General features: G+C 45.9%; 6 protein-coding genes across 6 annotated transcripts; 2 read left to right on the top strand and 4 right to left on the bottom strand.

Annotated features, from left to right (window-relative positions):
* Window positions 1-794: 794 nt before the first annotated feature.
* CNF01430 (alpha-1,6-mannosyltransferase, putative) lies at window positions 795-2,789 on the top strand. The gene is made up of 5 exons (XM_024657362.1): window positions 795-1,350; window positions 1,403-1,814; window positions 1,870-2,303; window positions 2,354-2,523; window positions 2,582-2,789. The coding sequence occupies exons 1-5, from the start codon at window positions 896-898 to the stop codon at window positions 2,611-2,613; spliced, it is 1,503 nt and encodes a 500-aa protein (XP_024513013.1). The 5' UTR covers window positions 795-895; the 3' UTR covers window positions 2,614-2,789.
* Window positions 2,755-4,322, bottom strand: CNF01420 (conserved hypothetical protein). Its single transcript, XM_024657361.1, has 6 exons — window positions 4,083-4,322; window positions 3,838-4,023; window positions 3,435-3,782; window positions 3,261-3,382; window positions 3,079-3,206; window positions 2,755-3,033 (listed from the first exon to the last, which is right to left on the bottom strand). The coding sequence occupies exons 2-6, from the start codon at window positions 3,986-3,988 to the stop codon at window positions 2,862-2,864; spliced, it is 921 nt and encodes a 306-aa protein (XP_024513106.1). The 5' UTR covers window positions 3,989-4,023; window positions 4,083-4,322; the 3' UTR covers window positions 2,755-2,861.
* A 211-nt stretch (window positions 4,323-4,533) lies between these two features.
* Window positions 4,534-8,218, bottom strand: CNF01410 (expressed protein). The gene is made up of 23 exons (XM_024657360.1): window positions 8,129-8,218; window positions 8,041-8,058; window positions 7,966-7,977; window positions 7,879-7,908; window positions 7,771-7,830; window positions 7,530-7,722; window positions 7,393-7,478; window positions 7,254-7,335; window positions 6,947-7,200; window positions 6,872-6,894; window positions 6,731-6,822; window positions 6,632-6,683; window positions 6,496-6,580; window positions 6,352-6,444; window positions 6,177-6,304; window positions 6,092-6,124; window positions 5,901-6,035; window positions 5,844-5,862; window positions 5,624-5,795; window positions 5,555-5,572; window positions 5,435-5,506; window positions 5,314-5,387; window positions 4,534-5,261 (listed from the first exon to the last, which is right to left on the bottom strand). The coding sequence occupies exons 1-23, from the start codon at window positions 8,203-8,205 to the stop codon at window positions 4,658-4,660; spliced, it is 2,412 nt and encodes an 803-aa protein (XP_024513104.1). The 5' UTR covers window positions 8,206-8,218; the 3' UTR covers window positions 4,534-4,657.
* A 488-nt stretch (window positions 8,219-8,706) lies between these two features.
* On the bottom strand, window positions 8,707-10,801 carry CNF01400 (expressed protein). The gene is made up of 10 exons (XM_571577.2): window positions 10,560-10,801; window positions 10,329-10,509; window positions 10,200-10,273; window positions 10,003-10,160; window positions 9,750-9,954; window positions 9,585-9,697; window positions 9,424-9,530; window positions 9,171-9,365; window positions 8,919-9,124; window positions 8,707-8,867 (listed from the first exon to the last, which is right to left on the bottom strand). The coding sequence occupies exons 1-10, from the start codon at window positions 10,697-10,699 to the stop codon at window positions 8,861-8,863; spliced, it is 1,386 nt and encodes a 461-aa protein (XP_571577.1). The 5' UTR covers window positions 10,700-10,801; the 3' UTR covers window positions 8,707-8,860.
* A 385-nt stretch (window positions 10,802-11,186) lies between these two features.
* CNF01390 (conserved hypothetical protein) lies at window positions 11,187-13,040 on the top strand. The gene is made up of 10 exons (XM_024657359.1): window positions 11,187-11,442; window positions 11,501-11,656; window positions 11,707-11,818; window positions 11,868-12,095; window positions 12,155-12,218; window positions 12,277-12,300; window positions 12,361-12,439; window positions 12,489-12,505; window positions 12,564-12,710; window positions 12,762-13,040. Exons 1-10 carry the CDS (start codon window positions 11,369-11,371, stop codon window positions 12,956-12,958), a joined length of 1,098 nt encoding a protein of 365 aa, XP_024513121.1. The 5' UTR covers window positions 11,187-11,368; the 3' UTR covers window positions 12,959-13,040.
* A 198-nt stretch (window positions 13,041-13,238) lies between these two features.
* Window positions 13,239-15,255, bottom strand: CNF01380 (dihydropyrimidinase, putative). The gene is made up of 13 exons (XM_024657358.1): window positions 15,177-15,255; window positions 15,015-15,092; window positions 14,867-14,967; window positions 14,766-14,808; window positions 14,561-14,706; window positions 14,403-14,498; window positions 14,257-14,351; window positions 14,153-14,206; window positions 13,965-14,104; window positions 13,806-13,918; window positions 13,683-13,747; window positions 13,548-13,612; window positions 13,239-13,502 (listed from the first exon to the last, which is right to left on the bottom strand). Exons 3-13 carry the CDS (start codon window positions 14,945-14,947, stop codon window positions 13,288-13,290), a joined length of 1,113 nt encoding a protein of 370 aa, XP_024513012.1. The 5' UTR covers window positions 14,948-14,967; window positions 15,015-15,092; window positions 15,177-15,255; the 3' UTR covers window positions 13,239-13,287.
* Between the last annotated feature and the right edge of the window lie 23 nt (window positions 15,256-15,278).

Here is a 15,278-nt window from a genome sequence, read left to right as displayed (position 1 = left end):
ATCGGACCTCTTGGCTCTCTCCGACGAGCCAATGTCCGTCGAGGGGCTTGTGTCGAGCCTACTGCAACAAGTTCACTCAATAAATGGGCAAAAACTATTATCCCGGTAGTAGTGTCGTTCCTACCTCCTGTGACTCCTGATGACCATGATACATAATTTGGGAAGGGTAATTCATTAATGACATCGTCTATCGCCCGTTGTGCCGTCGCGTCATTGAGACAGGCCAACAAGTAAGGTTGTCCCTAATATCAGCCGGAAGGAGGAGCAAAGTGCGACAGAAAGGGATTTGTTCCCTGTTGCTTGCTGCAGTGGTGGAAACGAAGAAAGAAGGGAAGTATAAATATATTCCTGATCTGGTTCCAGTCACCCGACAGTTGATCGGCGGTACCCGCTTCAGGTGGCGGGTAATGTAATTATGTGCCTTTTCCCCTGAGAGTATGACGTAAGTAGACGGGACCGGGGAAGGGTGTGTCGTCTTTCTGTGCGCCGTCCTGGGCTTCGTTAAGGGCACAGGAAAACTGGACGAAACATCAAAAGTATGTGCGCCATACATATAAAGCACAGAGAATAGGTGATGAGAGAGCGTTCGAAAAGTCCTGCTGCTCCCACCAGACTGTTGATGCCTGCCAGTACCGCTGCTCTTGCATTCTATTGCCTTCCTTGCTCCTCTGTTACGTTGCGCTGATAATACTAGTTTGAGCTGCCTACGCTTCTACGCAGCAGCAATCAAACGCAGCCAGTAAATTTCAACACAAGGACTTCGCAACACTCGTTTCCCTTCTTCCATTCTTCTTTACGTCTTGTTTTTTCATGTCTGCTCTTGATCTTGATAACACGCCGTCCCCTCCTCCCTTCACAAATATATAACCCTGTCAACAGCACACGCTTCCCTCCGATGTCTGTCCTCAAATGGCTCAATCCTCGCAGCAACAAATACTCTTCGCTCCCGACTTCCAATCCGAGCTCTGGGCATCTCAATCCCGAACTATTTCATAGCTCACCTGCCAAGCGGAAGCGGCTACTGCAGATTGGTCTGGGTACAGTATTTAGCATCTTGCTCCTTGGTGCGGTCATCAGACAGAGTGTCCTTCCGCGGTCTCTGGTTACAGGACAAAAAGACAACGACTGGCAAGATGGTGTACCAGGGATAATAGGAGATGTGTCAGCAAATCCAAACCAGGAAAATCCTATAGAGGCTAGCGGAGAAATAGAGCTGGAACGTGAGAAACCAGGATGGACAGAGGCCATGGGTTGGAAATCGTCCAGCAATAAAGGATTGGCCGATCTTGGAGAGATAGCCGAACAAAGATATATATTAAATGTTGATGCAGGAGAAAGCGGTACACGAGAGTGAGTATGACGCTGGCATTACAATCGTTTCGAGAACTGATGTGACACATAGATACTTCCGCCGTCTGTATGATTTTGCAGTCACGCTTCCAGTGCGTCTTCATTCGCCCTTTCTGTCCTCACTTCACGACCATCTACCACCAGCATATATCGATGCTCTACCTAATTACCCCAACAGTCAGCCCTATTTGCCATCGATGGTGTCTTATAAAAACATTCATATGACTGATAAGACATTCAACCCTCAAAACAAATTTATACAATCGTGGGAAGAGACAAACAGCAAAGACGGATGGCAAATCAATTTTTTGGACGATCAACAGGCGCAGGATTGGGTGGAAAAGAATTTTAGGCGAAGTGATGTTGAGTGGGCTTGGAACTTCATGCACCGAGGGGTACTGAAAGCAGACTTTTTGAGATATTTGCTCCCCTTAGTCCATGGTGGCGTATATTCTGACGTAGATGTGAGTTCATTTTGTATCTTGTTTGCTCATGCTAGTGCTTATGTCACTTACTCAGACTCGCCCTATTCGACCGATCGAGCAATGGGGTCTCCTCGATACAGAATATCTTGACCTTACTGCAACGGACGGTCCGTCTTGGAAAACTGCCCTCTCTACACACCCCGCTGTAATTGTCGCCGTTGACGTCGATGTTCACGCTAAGCAGGGTTGGGAGCGCTACTGGCCTCGCCCGCTTGGAATTTGCCAGTGGACGTTATCCTCTGCACCAAACCACCCAATTTTCCTTGATGCGGTTAGAAGGGTGGTAAATTCGTCGCGAGTGGTACAGGCTTGGGAGGAGCAGAGGGACGAAGAGGTCACCAGACTTGAAAGAGAGCAACCCCGGGGATGGTCCCGAGAGGTGGACCGTTTGCGCAAGCTAGGGCGGAGCGAAGCGATGAGTGTGATGGAATGGACTGGCCCAGGGCTATTCACCGATTCTGTTTTGGCGTAAGTGTTTGATTTTCCCACCTGTGACATCGGTATTAATAGCAAAGCAGATTCCTTCTCTCTAGGTATAATGTCACTTGGCACCGTTTGCGGGGGTTAGAACATCCTCTCAGAATTGGGGATGTCCTTATTCTTCCAATCACAGCTTTCTCCCCGGGTGGCGAGAAAGACTTCAGGGCGAAGGGACCAGACTCGCCCCAAGCTAATGTTCTTCACAATTGTGAGTGATCTTCTATATCTAATATGACTATTGGAGCTGAAGCCTAGTAATAATGTAGTCCGAGGAAGCTGGAAGCCTGACGGGGCTTGATTAGCTGGTGATGCTACCTGAGGGTTCGATCTGTAACGGATAACAAAGCAGGAAAACATGTAGCAACATTAGCATCAAGGGATCCGAGGGGACATACATATAAATGTTTTATATTGTTATTATTATTCAACTGTTCATTGGCATTTATGAATCAACGACAAACATGTCTAGTCATTCTGAGGGTAGTCTTTGCATATGGGTGCGCATAAGCCACTTGTGGTACATTGATACGATAGCAAAACTTTGTATTATTGTACCAACTTAGTGATAAATGCGTACGCTTCGTCGAGCGTATATTTGGGGTCCATATCGAAGAGGTGGTCAACGCCCTCAAGAACTTCGAAGGTGACATCAATATTCTGCTGCTTGCACGCTTTGAAGACGTCCTCAGATTGTCTGATGGGCACTTTATCATCGATACTGCCAGGACTTAGCAACGCACACGTCCTTTATTGGTTGACTTACGTGCCGTGGATGATGTACGTAGGAGGTAAAGTGAATTTACCAGATGCAATCGCTGGGGCTATGCTGAATGCACTAGGTGGGATCTCAGTACCGTCAAGAAGGAGTTCCTGTTCAAGCGCCTCCTGAACCTAAAAGGGGCATTTTCTTTAGGAGAAATATTGACACAGAATGAGAGAACATACCATATAAGGGTAACATTTCATTCTAGGGCTAGTGAGAGGACAACCACTGGATTGGGGGGTCTTAGGATCGAGGTAAGCTGCTACTGCCGACTTCGGGATCATCTCCTTAATGTAGGATACAGCTAATTTCCTATTAACGCTACTCTTGCAATGACAACATAACCACCAACTCACGATGTTGCTTGGTAGTGAAGAATGAGTCTTCGATGTCGGTGATAGGATAGAGAGGCACAACGCCGAGTGGCTTGGCGGGAGGCGTAAGACCACAGGCTTCGAAGCCAACCCCACTCCCGATGAGCAAAGCAAGCCATCCACCAGCAGAACCACCTGATACGATGATCTTGTTCTGATCAACCGCATTCCCTGTCTCGGAAAGGAACTCGGGGGATCGCAAATAATCCATAGCAGCCTTGATGTCCGCCATGATGCCTGGCATACGAGTTTGAGGTGCCAGCCTGTAGTCGGCAGAAACGAGGCAGAGCTTGTATTTCTCTACAGCGCTCACTAAATGCGCCCAGGCACCTATATGTGATAATCAATGAAGGCCGTCGGTATTTCGCCGCACAACACCACTCACAAGTACGGGTGCCTTGCAGTAGCCCTCCACCGTGAAACCATAAGAGGATGGGAAGTTTGCTATCTGAACTAGGTGACTGGGGCAGCATGTAATCGAGATCGATATCTACACCATCGTGTTGCGCGAAAGTAATAGTCTTGAAGACGCCCATTGTGCAGTGATTGTTTCTCTGATTTAGATATGCTGCTGAGGAACAAGTCATCTTTGAGCCAAATCTATATAAGCAGAAGAGACGTGGTATCTACAATAGCAGTGGAACTCATGGCGAGGGCCGTATTCTTTCCACGACGATTAAGTCGACCGGGTAAACAAAACTCATCCGACGCAACATCTTGCCTATCGGGCGATCGCTATTTGCTGCTGATAAGGAAACATATCGGTTTAACAGCCGCACTGGAAAATCATGCCAGTAACCAGTGCTATCGTACGAAGAGCCGGATTGTATAAGCGGGAGAAAAGGACGGGGGAATTCTGAAGGGGAAAAGCGCGGAAAATGGTGGATGACGAAACGGCGAATTATATACATATGTACGTATTTGCATGCCGCACCAGCAGGAAACACCCAAAGGCCAAAGGAGAAAGCCACGAGAACTACTATTTATTTTACCAAGACCTATCTATAATTCTGCAACATGCTGCAATGCTATGGGTGTTCCTTTTCTCGTCCTTGAATAAATCTCAAATCCATGTCAAGGGAGCCTCAAGTTCCTTCATTAATATTTAAGAAAAAAACAGAGGCATATTCCTATGAACTTATCAATTCCCAATCTAGTACAACTTGATTTATTCTAGTAACATGTACAACTAGCCCATTTTCTGCTTATGTATAAGACATCCAGTCCATTCCACTTGTATCACCACTCAAACTCAGAGATTCTGGATTTCCCCAATCCATCATCATGTTAGGATTGGTGGAGGACCCCATGTCGCCCTGTGAGTTCCATAAAAAGGGATTCCATACATCCGTGGCTTCCAACCCCCTTACTTGTGATGCTCCTATGAGGGACGAAGTAGCGACCATCGCCTCTGAGTCCGAAGCCATGCTGGCATCCTGGTTGCATATAGCAGACAACTCCACATGCCCTGAGGCACTGAATGGGGACACAGAAGGTGGAGCGGTGGAGTGCCCACGCCGAAAAACATCGAGGGCTTGTTTCAGTTCGGTTTCCGCCTTACCCAGAAAAGCTTTTCTGTTTCTGACGTTTACATCAGGTCCAGCCTCGGTGAGTTGTGCGGAGTCTTCAATTAAAGGTGAAATGACGAGAAAACCCTTTTTGGCGATGATAGAGAGGTCAGAGAGCTGGCGCAGGATATCGACCGTCTCGCGCACAATTTGGATTGAGTTGAGGGCGCAATGATTCGTTTGCTGCGAGGCGTCAAGGAGAAGGATAAGACTCGCCGCAACAGCATGAACTAAGACGGTCCTAATCGAATGAAGTAAGCTCCAATCCTTGCAGCTTGAAATAGGCAACCGACCAAGTAGTGCGAAACTGGACGAGTGAACAGCCTTTGAATATCCGCAGGATTTTATGGGCGTGCTGTAAACAATTCTAAAAAAGGTATCAGCGACGTTGAGGATATATCAATGCTTTCTCACCTCGCGAGACCGGATATAACGTTGATCGCCTCGGAATGCCCGGCCCAGATAAGGACGATGCAGGACAATAACCTGACAACAATCAGTGCAATTTCTATATCGAGCATATTGACAACTCACTTTGTGGGAGGCCGAAAGCTGTGATGGGATATCAGTATATTACTTATTCAAGGCTTCATAGATACGTACGATGTACGCCTTTCTCTGCCAGTCAGCCCATGCAGGAGCATTTGGATCAAGTACGTAGTTCTCGTCCCGCATCCATAATGGAGCTTCGTTCATGATTGTATGGATGTCACGATCAATCTGAAGAATTACATCATAGGGTAAAGGGGCCATGGCTTCAGTGGAGGAGTATGCTCTACCAAAAAATTAGCTTTGGTTAAAGGATCCCTGTCGGTATTATTACCTATTCACTTGCAAAGCCACTAAATGGTCAGTTTTGCACCGCGTATGTGGAACTTACACTTGTAGAGTTGACAGACGTGCGAATCTGTGGTCGGAATGTCGTAGGATACTTTGGCTTCTTCCATACCAAGACCCAACATACTGTCAATACAGTGGATGGGAGGCGCAGTGTTAAACTGGGCTCGATTGATAGCTAGTCGAATATCGTGATTAGAGCGCTCAAAGGAAAGAAGCAATCAAGATACTCACAACAAGCACCATTGAACGCCACATGGAATGCGTCTATTGAAGTCATGTATTAGTACCCAAAAGTAAGGCGGACAACTTGAATTACCCTGATATAGGAGCTGATACCATGTACGTTTTCGAACCTCTCGTGCGATGATCAATTTCGAATTCTTAGATTTATATAAAAGCTCGGAATCTGGACCGAGTCGATGAAGGTTCAATGCTTGGGCAATTCTGGGCCATAAGAATTAGCAGGGTATGATTACCGTCGTTCTACTTACCTTACGGCCGCACCAAGAAGAGTGAAATATAAATCTGCTTTACCAATATGGTTCGCTGCGGAAGTAATAATAGCAACGCATTGAATGGCGTAACTAGCGAATGATCAGCGAAACACTCAAGAAGAACACTTAAAAGCTACTTACAGGCTGTGTGAACGCATCCAATCGGCTTCCTGAAGACACATGATGCAAGCCGTAAACCATTGATTGATTAAATCCAACCGAGTTTCTAGAAAGTTGTATTAGCCAAAGCAAGCAAGGACGGCAATTAGACACTTACGCGAAGGAAAAAGATACTGGAATGTGCTTTCAGGTAGGTGATATGCTCCCGACTATCTGCTCGTCAGTTCTTTGTCTATCGCAAAAGATAAAAACTGACCATCAGAACGCCGAATAATAGAGCCATAAAGCTCCAGTTGATCTCTACGTCATCTGATCCAAGCTCTGCCCAGACCAGATCGGCTTCACGTTCTTGTCTTTTGTCAGCTCTACGCCTATGTAATCCAATAATTATACCTACGGAAAGTAGGACCGTGATAACAGCTGTCCAAAAAACGTATGAGTTTTGATCGCGGAATCCAACATTCAGACTTACCAGTGCATCCAGGCAACATTATCCATGTCGAATTGGACCAAAGCCCTTCCAACAGTAGCGGGAGGCAGTTGAGACAGAATGTCTTTTCTGACGACTTCATGATACAAAGCAAGCCGGCGGTCGTTGAGGCGAGACAATTTGACTGGAGGTAAATGAAGATACGTTTGAGGGTGAGTGGATGCGTGAGTAGGATCAGATAATGACAGGATGATCGGAGGTGATTCGTTCATCTCCCCATCTTCGGAACAAGCCTGCTACTCAGAATTGTGAGGAAATATCGCTTGTAATTACGGTGATGGATACTCACACCATCAACTTGATTTGCGTCCCCATTGTATATCACGTCCGATCCACCTGGAGGCTTTGGTCGAAGTCGTCCAATGGCAAGACTTACATGCCAGATTAATAAGCTGAAGCTACTAAGATAACATGTCCAAAGCGCTTACAATTCAAGGGTGGCTGCAGCCTCCGCTTCATCGTCATCGTAACCACCACCGACAGACTCATCCAGATTTTCGTCGGTGTTATTACCCTTTCATTCCATCAACTATGCCATCGAAAGCGCCAGTATGAGTGTACTCACTTGATCATTCATAGCCGATGGAGAAATGGAAGGAGACAGCACAGTTGTGGTCGCTTTAGTAGCTTTTTCTGAGGCCTCTCGGCTTGCGGTTAACGATTTGACTAGTTTCTCTAAGGCTTCTACACGCTGTCTCAGCTCATGATCGGCTGCTAACATCTCATCTCTTAAGGTCTTGATCTGCGCTGCAGTACTCCTGAAAAGAAACGTTTAGCATTGATCTATGGCCGGAGAGTGTACATACAAATTCTTTGAAGGAATTACTTGTTCGATTTGGCATTTCTCAGGTACCCCTCGTTTGCAACTGTAATTATCATGAGTGATTTGAGAGAAGCTGTAAGTTTATACTCACCAGTTGACGCAGGGAACCCGTTTGTCGCACCTATGTTTGTTGGATTAAACTACCTCTAAATGCACGCGCTTGATTAATTTCCCTCACCTTGTCTTGCGCCTTTACCACAGTCACCGAGGATGAGCATAGCAGCAGAGTTTGGAAGTTTGGTTTAATGCTCACCTGGTACATTCCGTGCAGCTTTCGCATGAAAAGCGAGCGTCAGGCTTTTCGTTCCTGTTTCGAACAAGGCAAGAATTCATCTACTCACCTTTGTGGTTGCCTCTGGCTGACTCTTACGGGGCCAGTAGCAGATTTTCGAGGAACTGATGAGCTATCTTCATCCATTTTGATGCTTGTTAGAAAGCGACTGCTATGCAAAGGAAATGGCATCGCTCCTTTTTCATATCAGAAGTCGACAGAGCTGGCGAGGATAGCAACCAGAATCAATTCCTATTCGACAAGCCATATCTATCAGGTTCCAGATTACGTTATCGTGCCTGACAAACACTTTTGAGCGTAGCCGACCCTGAGTCCGAAACACTGCAGTCCGATGATACGTAGTAGGTGTTCGGAGTGTTGCTATTCTTCGTCTGTTTCTTTCCAGGCGAATAGATCGATATGCAAAAAATTCCAGTCGCAAGAAACTGAAGGCTCAAACAAGCGAAAAGAGAGAGGGATAACGCAAGAAGGGAATTAAGGACAAAATGCAAACTTAATTAGGTTGGTTGACGACGTCCGAATCATCACATCGATCATATTAATTATACTCGTACTCTTTAGCGCTTTAGAGCATGCAACACAAAGTCACCAGGAAACTTCAAGTCAGATATAATTTCATCATGGATAACCATGTTTACAACTCTACCATGAACCTAATCTACTCAAGACGACTGAAAACCTGAAGCACAACCTAGAGGAACAAAGAAAAGCCATACCGAAACAGGACCTTTAATGGAAGCCTGCACTTATGAAAGTTGCTTCCTATAAGATACAAAACTCTCTAAGAGCTATATAAAGCTGGTGAGCTGGAGACAGCTGAAAAAGACATAATTGCTCACTTATCTGCACACGAGAAGGCGGATGACACAGTGCCGGCGGCATACTGGTCTGCAATCGATTTAATGGAAGTGTAAGCACCGGCAACGGTCATGAAGAGTCCGACAACCAGCATAACAAGATGGAACAGCCATTGAAGCTTCTTGACCAGACCTTGTTTTCGATAGTCGGCAAAATCATAGAGCCATAGATGCATTGGAATTACAATCTGACTCTGTAAGCACCATTGCCTAATGAAACGAGGGATAACTCACGGCCATAGGTGCATACGCGATGGCAGCAAGGAGAGAAATCAAAGTCCCAAAGAAGGGAACAGCTTCGCCAATAACAAATGCAGCAACCCCACAGAGCAAAGAAACACCGAACCAAGTGGCCCAGTGCACCATTGTCTTTGATTGAAGATGTTTGGTCCCTCGAAGTAGTCGCACAAATATGTACTTGGCAGCAAGCTATGTTTTTTTCTCAGTGATTGTCCTTACGAGGCGGAAGACTGTGAGGCCTACTCACGTGCTGATTGACTGTGGAACTCATTATCAGGCCTGGTAAGGCGATGCCATATGTGAGCTTCTTGATCAGAGGCCCCGCGCTCCCTAAAGCTGGGCTGGAAATCCAGGCTACAAAAATCACATTATTACATGAAGGACAACATGGGGAGGCTCAGAGCTCACTTCCACAATATCGATAGATTACCAGGGCGAAAGCAAGGTAGCAGGCATTGAGGAAGCCCATTGACACTGCGATGGGCTTTTTATATTCTTTCGGGTTCTTCATTTCTGCAATACTGAAAGTAGGATATCAATTTCAGTGCGACTATTTCACTGGACAGGGCTTACATGGGGACGAAAGCCGAAATACCACCAGAAGAGATGAAGATAGTTAATGCGGCAGTCATGCCTTCGGTGAAGTTTGGAGAGCCAATGACATGGTAACCCAAATCGAAATCTCCTGTTGGTGGGGCAAGAGCCGGTCTGTCATTGACGGCGACAGCCACAACGAGGATGAAGATGGAGATGAAAAGTGTTATAACACCAGCCCAAGCTACTTATCATCAGCTATATTCCATAGGATATATTAAGAAGCGCTCACCCGCTACCCCGACTTGGGCCAGCTTAGGAAACATGGCGATAGCGGTGGAAAGGACAAACGCCACAAATGAAAACCAAACCGTGCAGGCACCATGATCAGATAAGGTATTGAGAGCAGTCGCTACTCCGATATAGCCGCTTCCGGCAACCAAATCATACCTACACTAGTCAGGCTCTTTCTGATGGGGTGAAACCTACCCAATAATGAAAAGCACGCCCACAAGTTCCCTGTACCAAACACCGCCAACGATATACGCCATATCTTGCATTCCCTACATTTGAAAATCAGCCTGATCAATTTTGTAGAAAAATCAAAACTATGCTTACATGTATACCTGAGTGTCGAAGTCGAAAGGCCCCGAGCAAAAATGCTGAATATGCATTGAAGGCGCCCCAGCCGATGAGAAGCAAGGCTCCAGGGAGTGCTCCAACATAAGAAAATACTGAAGGGATGGATAAAACACCAACGGAAAAGAGGATCTTGAACATCAAGGCAAAGCTTTTATACCTGTTGTTATGATTTAGCTTATGTTCAACAGATTACTTCCGATCACTTGCCATGAGACAGTTCGGTATTGCTCCCCACTACTGGTCACGCGAAAGACTTCATTCTCTTCGTCTACCTGGTTGTCGATGAGGGTCACAGGGTCGATAGAGTCGCCGGTGACAGGTTCCTTTTCTGGATCATGGAAAAACATATTGATATAACTTAAAGTCTTGAACAGGAGAATCCAAGAGTTTAGTGATCATTTATACTTTTATGATCGGTCGTATTTTTGGTTGGTTGAACGGGCCCGGGCTATCCATTCATTCACTACAAGTCTTATCGTATCCTATCATCAAGAAGCTGCGAACGGGTGAGTTTGATGAGCACTTACGACTTCTAATAATGTCTACCAATAGATGCCAAGGGATTGATAGAAGGATAATAATTCCAATTGCAACCAATAGCCTCCAACCCACACACTGACCGTTGGGCTGTCGGTCTCTGTGCGAGCTGAGCCTATCGTTGATCTGATACTGATTGGCTGACGTCTTGCCAGGCACGAAAGATAAGGAAAAAATTCCGGTCGGGAGGCAGTCGCCCGATGGACGGTCGGCGTGCTCATAAGACAATTATTTAATTAAGCATCTACCTACTAGAATTAAATGTCATTGCTCGACGACGATGACGAACAGGGAAAGAAACAATTTACTTTAGCACTTTTGACAGCACGATATAATCTCTAAAATCTCACAAAGTGCCGAGAAGAGCGCTTAACCAAGGTTGACGTCGATCCCTTGGCCGCGGCGCCCTGAAGATCAAGAGCCCGAGCCGAACAGGGGAATGATAAGGAGGAAATATTCGTCGTAGGAGTTACGAAAACATGGCCGAGTCACAGCCGAATCATCTGTATGGTGTTGGCCATATAGACGGCATCTTATGGAACACTTTACTGAGGTATTTATCTCTCTTAAACACTCTTTTCTCAAACAAGCTTCATCATCTACATCAACAGCCACCCAAAGCTTAGCACAATGGCTCGAAAAATCACTGTCGCCGCTGCCCAAGTTGGGGCAGTTCACAAAGATTCTCAGCGACCTGAGACCCTTTCCCGCTTGATATCCCTTTTGGAGCAAGCCAGTCAGAATGGGGTGGAAGTGCTTGTGTACCCGTAAGCATGATAGATCAAGTCCGTAAATGCGCTCATTTTTGGGACTGCAGTGAGACGACCTTTACCACCTTCTTTCCTCGTTGGAAAGGCTTGGACGACGACAGGGAGGAACTGGACCGATGGTTTGAGCATGGAGATATCACTACCAATCCAAACATAGCTGTATGTTCATTAGATCCTTCTGTAATAGAAAATTGACACAATACTTCAGCCTTTGATATCTAGAGCTAAGGACTTGGGCATCGATATCGTAATCGGATATGGAGAGAAAACGGATGACAGTCATTATTACAATACTTGCTCCTATATCCATGCAGGCAAGGAAATATCAAAGTATCGGAAGGTTCACCTTCCCGGTAACAAAGAACCCTACCCTGATCCCGAATTTATTGACCAGCTTGAGAAGCGATACTTCGAGCCCGGAGACTATGGATTCAAGGTATGTGCATCATGGAAAAAGCACTGAAATCTCGACCTGACCTTTGTAAATAATTTCAGGCCTTCCGAGTGCCAGATCTTGCTGTGACACCTGAAGATGGCGAAGCAATTGCCGGCATGATGAGTAAGTTGTCGAGATCTAATGTAATTTGCTCTTTATTGATTCATGATTATTTTGTTAGTCTGTAATGACCGTCGTTGGGCTGGTGAGAATACCTTCATCGCAACTTCTTTTCACCAAGGAACTGACTGTATATAAACTACAGAATCATGGCGCTGTCTCGGTCTGCAGGGCGTTGAGCTGGTGTGCTTGGGCTATAACACTAGCACTTGGGCTCCAGGACTGTAAGTCAGTTTAACTCTTATCCCAGCGGAAAGCACTGACAGGACGTAGATTTGGTCACTCAAAAGGTCTATACCAAATTAATCGTCTCAGTTATTTGATGCTGACTTTTTCCCTTCCATTCAGATGCGGATCCTGAGGTAATCAAGGCTCAGTCAGAATTCCAACATCTCCTTGTCATGCAAGCACATTCATACACGAATGCGACTTTCTCTATTGCTGCTGCCCGCGCTGGATTTGATGATGGAAAATTTGGCCTAATTGGTTGCTCTTGTGAGTCTGGTCACCATTGGCGCATGTCTCATGTTCTCACATGTTTAAAAGGCATTGTTCACCCCGAAGGCCACATCATTGCTCAATCCAAAACCATGGACGATGAATTGGTAATTGCTACCATCGATTTAGACGACGCAAAGATCGGCAAACAGAAGGTCTTCAATTTTGGCTTGCATCGTCAGCCTCATCAGTACTCCATTATTACTCAACAGGCGGGAGTTACTGCCCCACCTCGCCTTAACTAAAAATCTGAAGTGACATAGAGAGTGTGTTATGGTTCATATACTTTCGGAATCTCAAGGTCTTTTTGCATGCAATCGGTTGGAGATCAATGACTACTGCCTCTAATCACCATTATTATTGAACACCAACCACTTTTGAATAAGTCTAGCTGGCAGCCAACGGTTCACCCAAACCGCTAATTCGTAATTCTTAGAATTTATCCATGGGATTCGCGCACAAGTATAATATACTTCTTAGCTGAAAGTAATGTGAATCAATGATAGGAAATCGTTAAGTAGGTGGTGCGCCAACAGCTTGATGCATAATTCAGTAATATAGATACTTGTACTCTTTACTTCCCATTGTTGTCATACAACCAAGTAGCGACTCTTCGTTTATCATTCGCGATGGATTTAACAGCCGACATGGTAAGCTGACTCGCCTGTCGTTTCAAGTACTCTCCATCTTTCGGCGAGCCGCAAAGCTTTCCTTCAGCCCAGACAATTTTGCCTCGAATGATAGTGTAACGGGGCCAGTTGTTGAACATCATGCCCTCATACGGAGAGTCTGACCTTTTGTCAGCATTTGTTTGAATGAACCGTATTGACCTACAATCAGCACCATGGTGTAAATGATCATTGGTGAGGCTGAAAGGTACCATTTTATTTTCAGGATACCTGCAATATGCCGGCGAAAATTAATGATCAGAAATTGAATAAAGGACAAACGAAAAAAACAAGCACTCACCAAATGACAAGATCAGCGTCAGAAAGGCCAGGCAAGAGGGCACCTTTTCGAGGATATAATCCATACTACGAGCATTAAAGCATCAGTCCTGACGTTCAGAAAGTGTCGCGGCGCAAAAATCACCAGCTTAGCAGGTGCGGCGGATACCAGATCTACAAAACGCTCAGGCGTGATACGTCCTTCACTGAGACCGTAATTGAATAAAAGAGGGAGTCTGGTCTCAATCCCCGGGCAGCCTGAACGGTCAACTCTGTTATCTATTACGATTAATCAAGCACTTACCATTGGGGATATACTTAAAATGACCGCTTTTTCCGTGCATGACTTCGTGTACATGATCCTGATCGACTGGGCATGTTACGCTCTGCATACTCTCCTCATGCTGTACAACACCGAGAGCCTTGCCATCGATATCTCCATAACTAACGAGGATGAGTCACGGTAATAATTGGCACATAAATGACGCTCACCGGAAAGGGCAATGGTCACTAGAATAGATAGTGAAAGTACCGTTGCGCAGACCGCTACAATTGACTTAGCAGATACTATTGGTAGCTGGCCGGAAGCTACATACGTCCATAGGGCTTCCTGATCAGAGTCATCAGGTCCTGGGGGAGGGGAACAGATCATCTTGGAGTTCTCGAAACACTGGGGGGAATGGAACTTTTTCTATATAACTTGTTAATCACTTATCTAACAACGGCATGACGGAGTACGTACCAGGTCTTCCCAAGTGAGATGAAGGTATTGCGGGCATGTCTCAGCGAAAACGGGGAAGCCACGGGTTTGTGCGTTTCGAATGACCTCGGCTGCAGACTGCCCGACATATTAGCTCGAAAAGCGAATTTTTACCTCGCCAATCATGAGGCTATACGTACTGCTGAACCGACGTGCACAAAAAGGACCGGGTTCTGAATCATCTCAGCGAGAACTATGGCTCGGCTGGTCGCCTCCATCTCAACGATAGGCGGTCGAGACTCTGCATGATAGCCGGGTTCTACCATTCCCCTCTCTTCCAGTTTGTCTGCACCGGCGTCAGTACAGAATCACAGTGTTGAAGTGCTCAAGGAATCCAAAACCTACCTGTCAGCCAGCTTATGAGGTCGCCATTTTCAGCGTGAATCATCTGCTTGGATGTTAGCGTATATCAGCCACCGCATTTCACGCTCTTTTCCTCTGCTTACAGTAGTGATCGCAAGCTTGCGGGCTTCGTACATAACATCCAAGAGTTCATTATCTCGAAGCTGTAAAGCAGCATAAGTCATGAAGAGTTTGCAAGAGGTGACTGAGAATTCTATCAGCTTTGATTGGCCAACCTTATCGCGAACTTACTGCCCCATTTTTCAACGATTACTGGAAGCTCAATTTTGAGTGTCTCTAATTCGGGTCTCGTGATGATGACATGGTATGCTACAATGCAAGCAGGAGAAAGGAAACAAGGAGGACGTCCATCAGTACTCTGTATGTGTACTAGACATCTAATTTAAAACCCACCATAGTCGCAGTAGCTGCCCGTGGCTTTCGCTCGAGCATCGTAGTTCTCAACGACTTGGAGCAGAGACTCTTCCCAACGGTTCTGTTGAGCTATAGAATCAA

The sequence above is a fragment of the Cryptococcus neoformans genome, assembly GCF_000091045.1.
Source record: "Cryptococcus neoformans var. neoformans JEC21 chromosome 6 sequence".
NCBI lineage: Eukaryota > Fungi > Basidiomycota > Tremellomycetes > Tremellales > Cryptococcaceae > Cryptococcus > Cryptococcus deneoformans.
The sequence above is the reverse complement of the archived record's forward strand: the minus strand, read 5'-3'. Positions and strand labels throughout refer to the sequence as shown.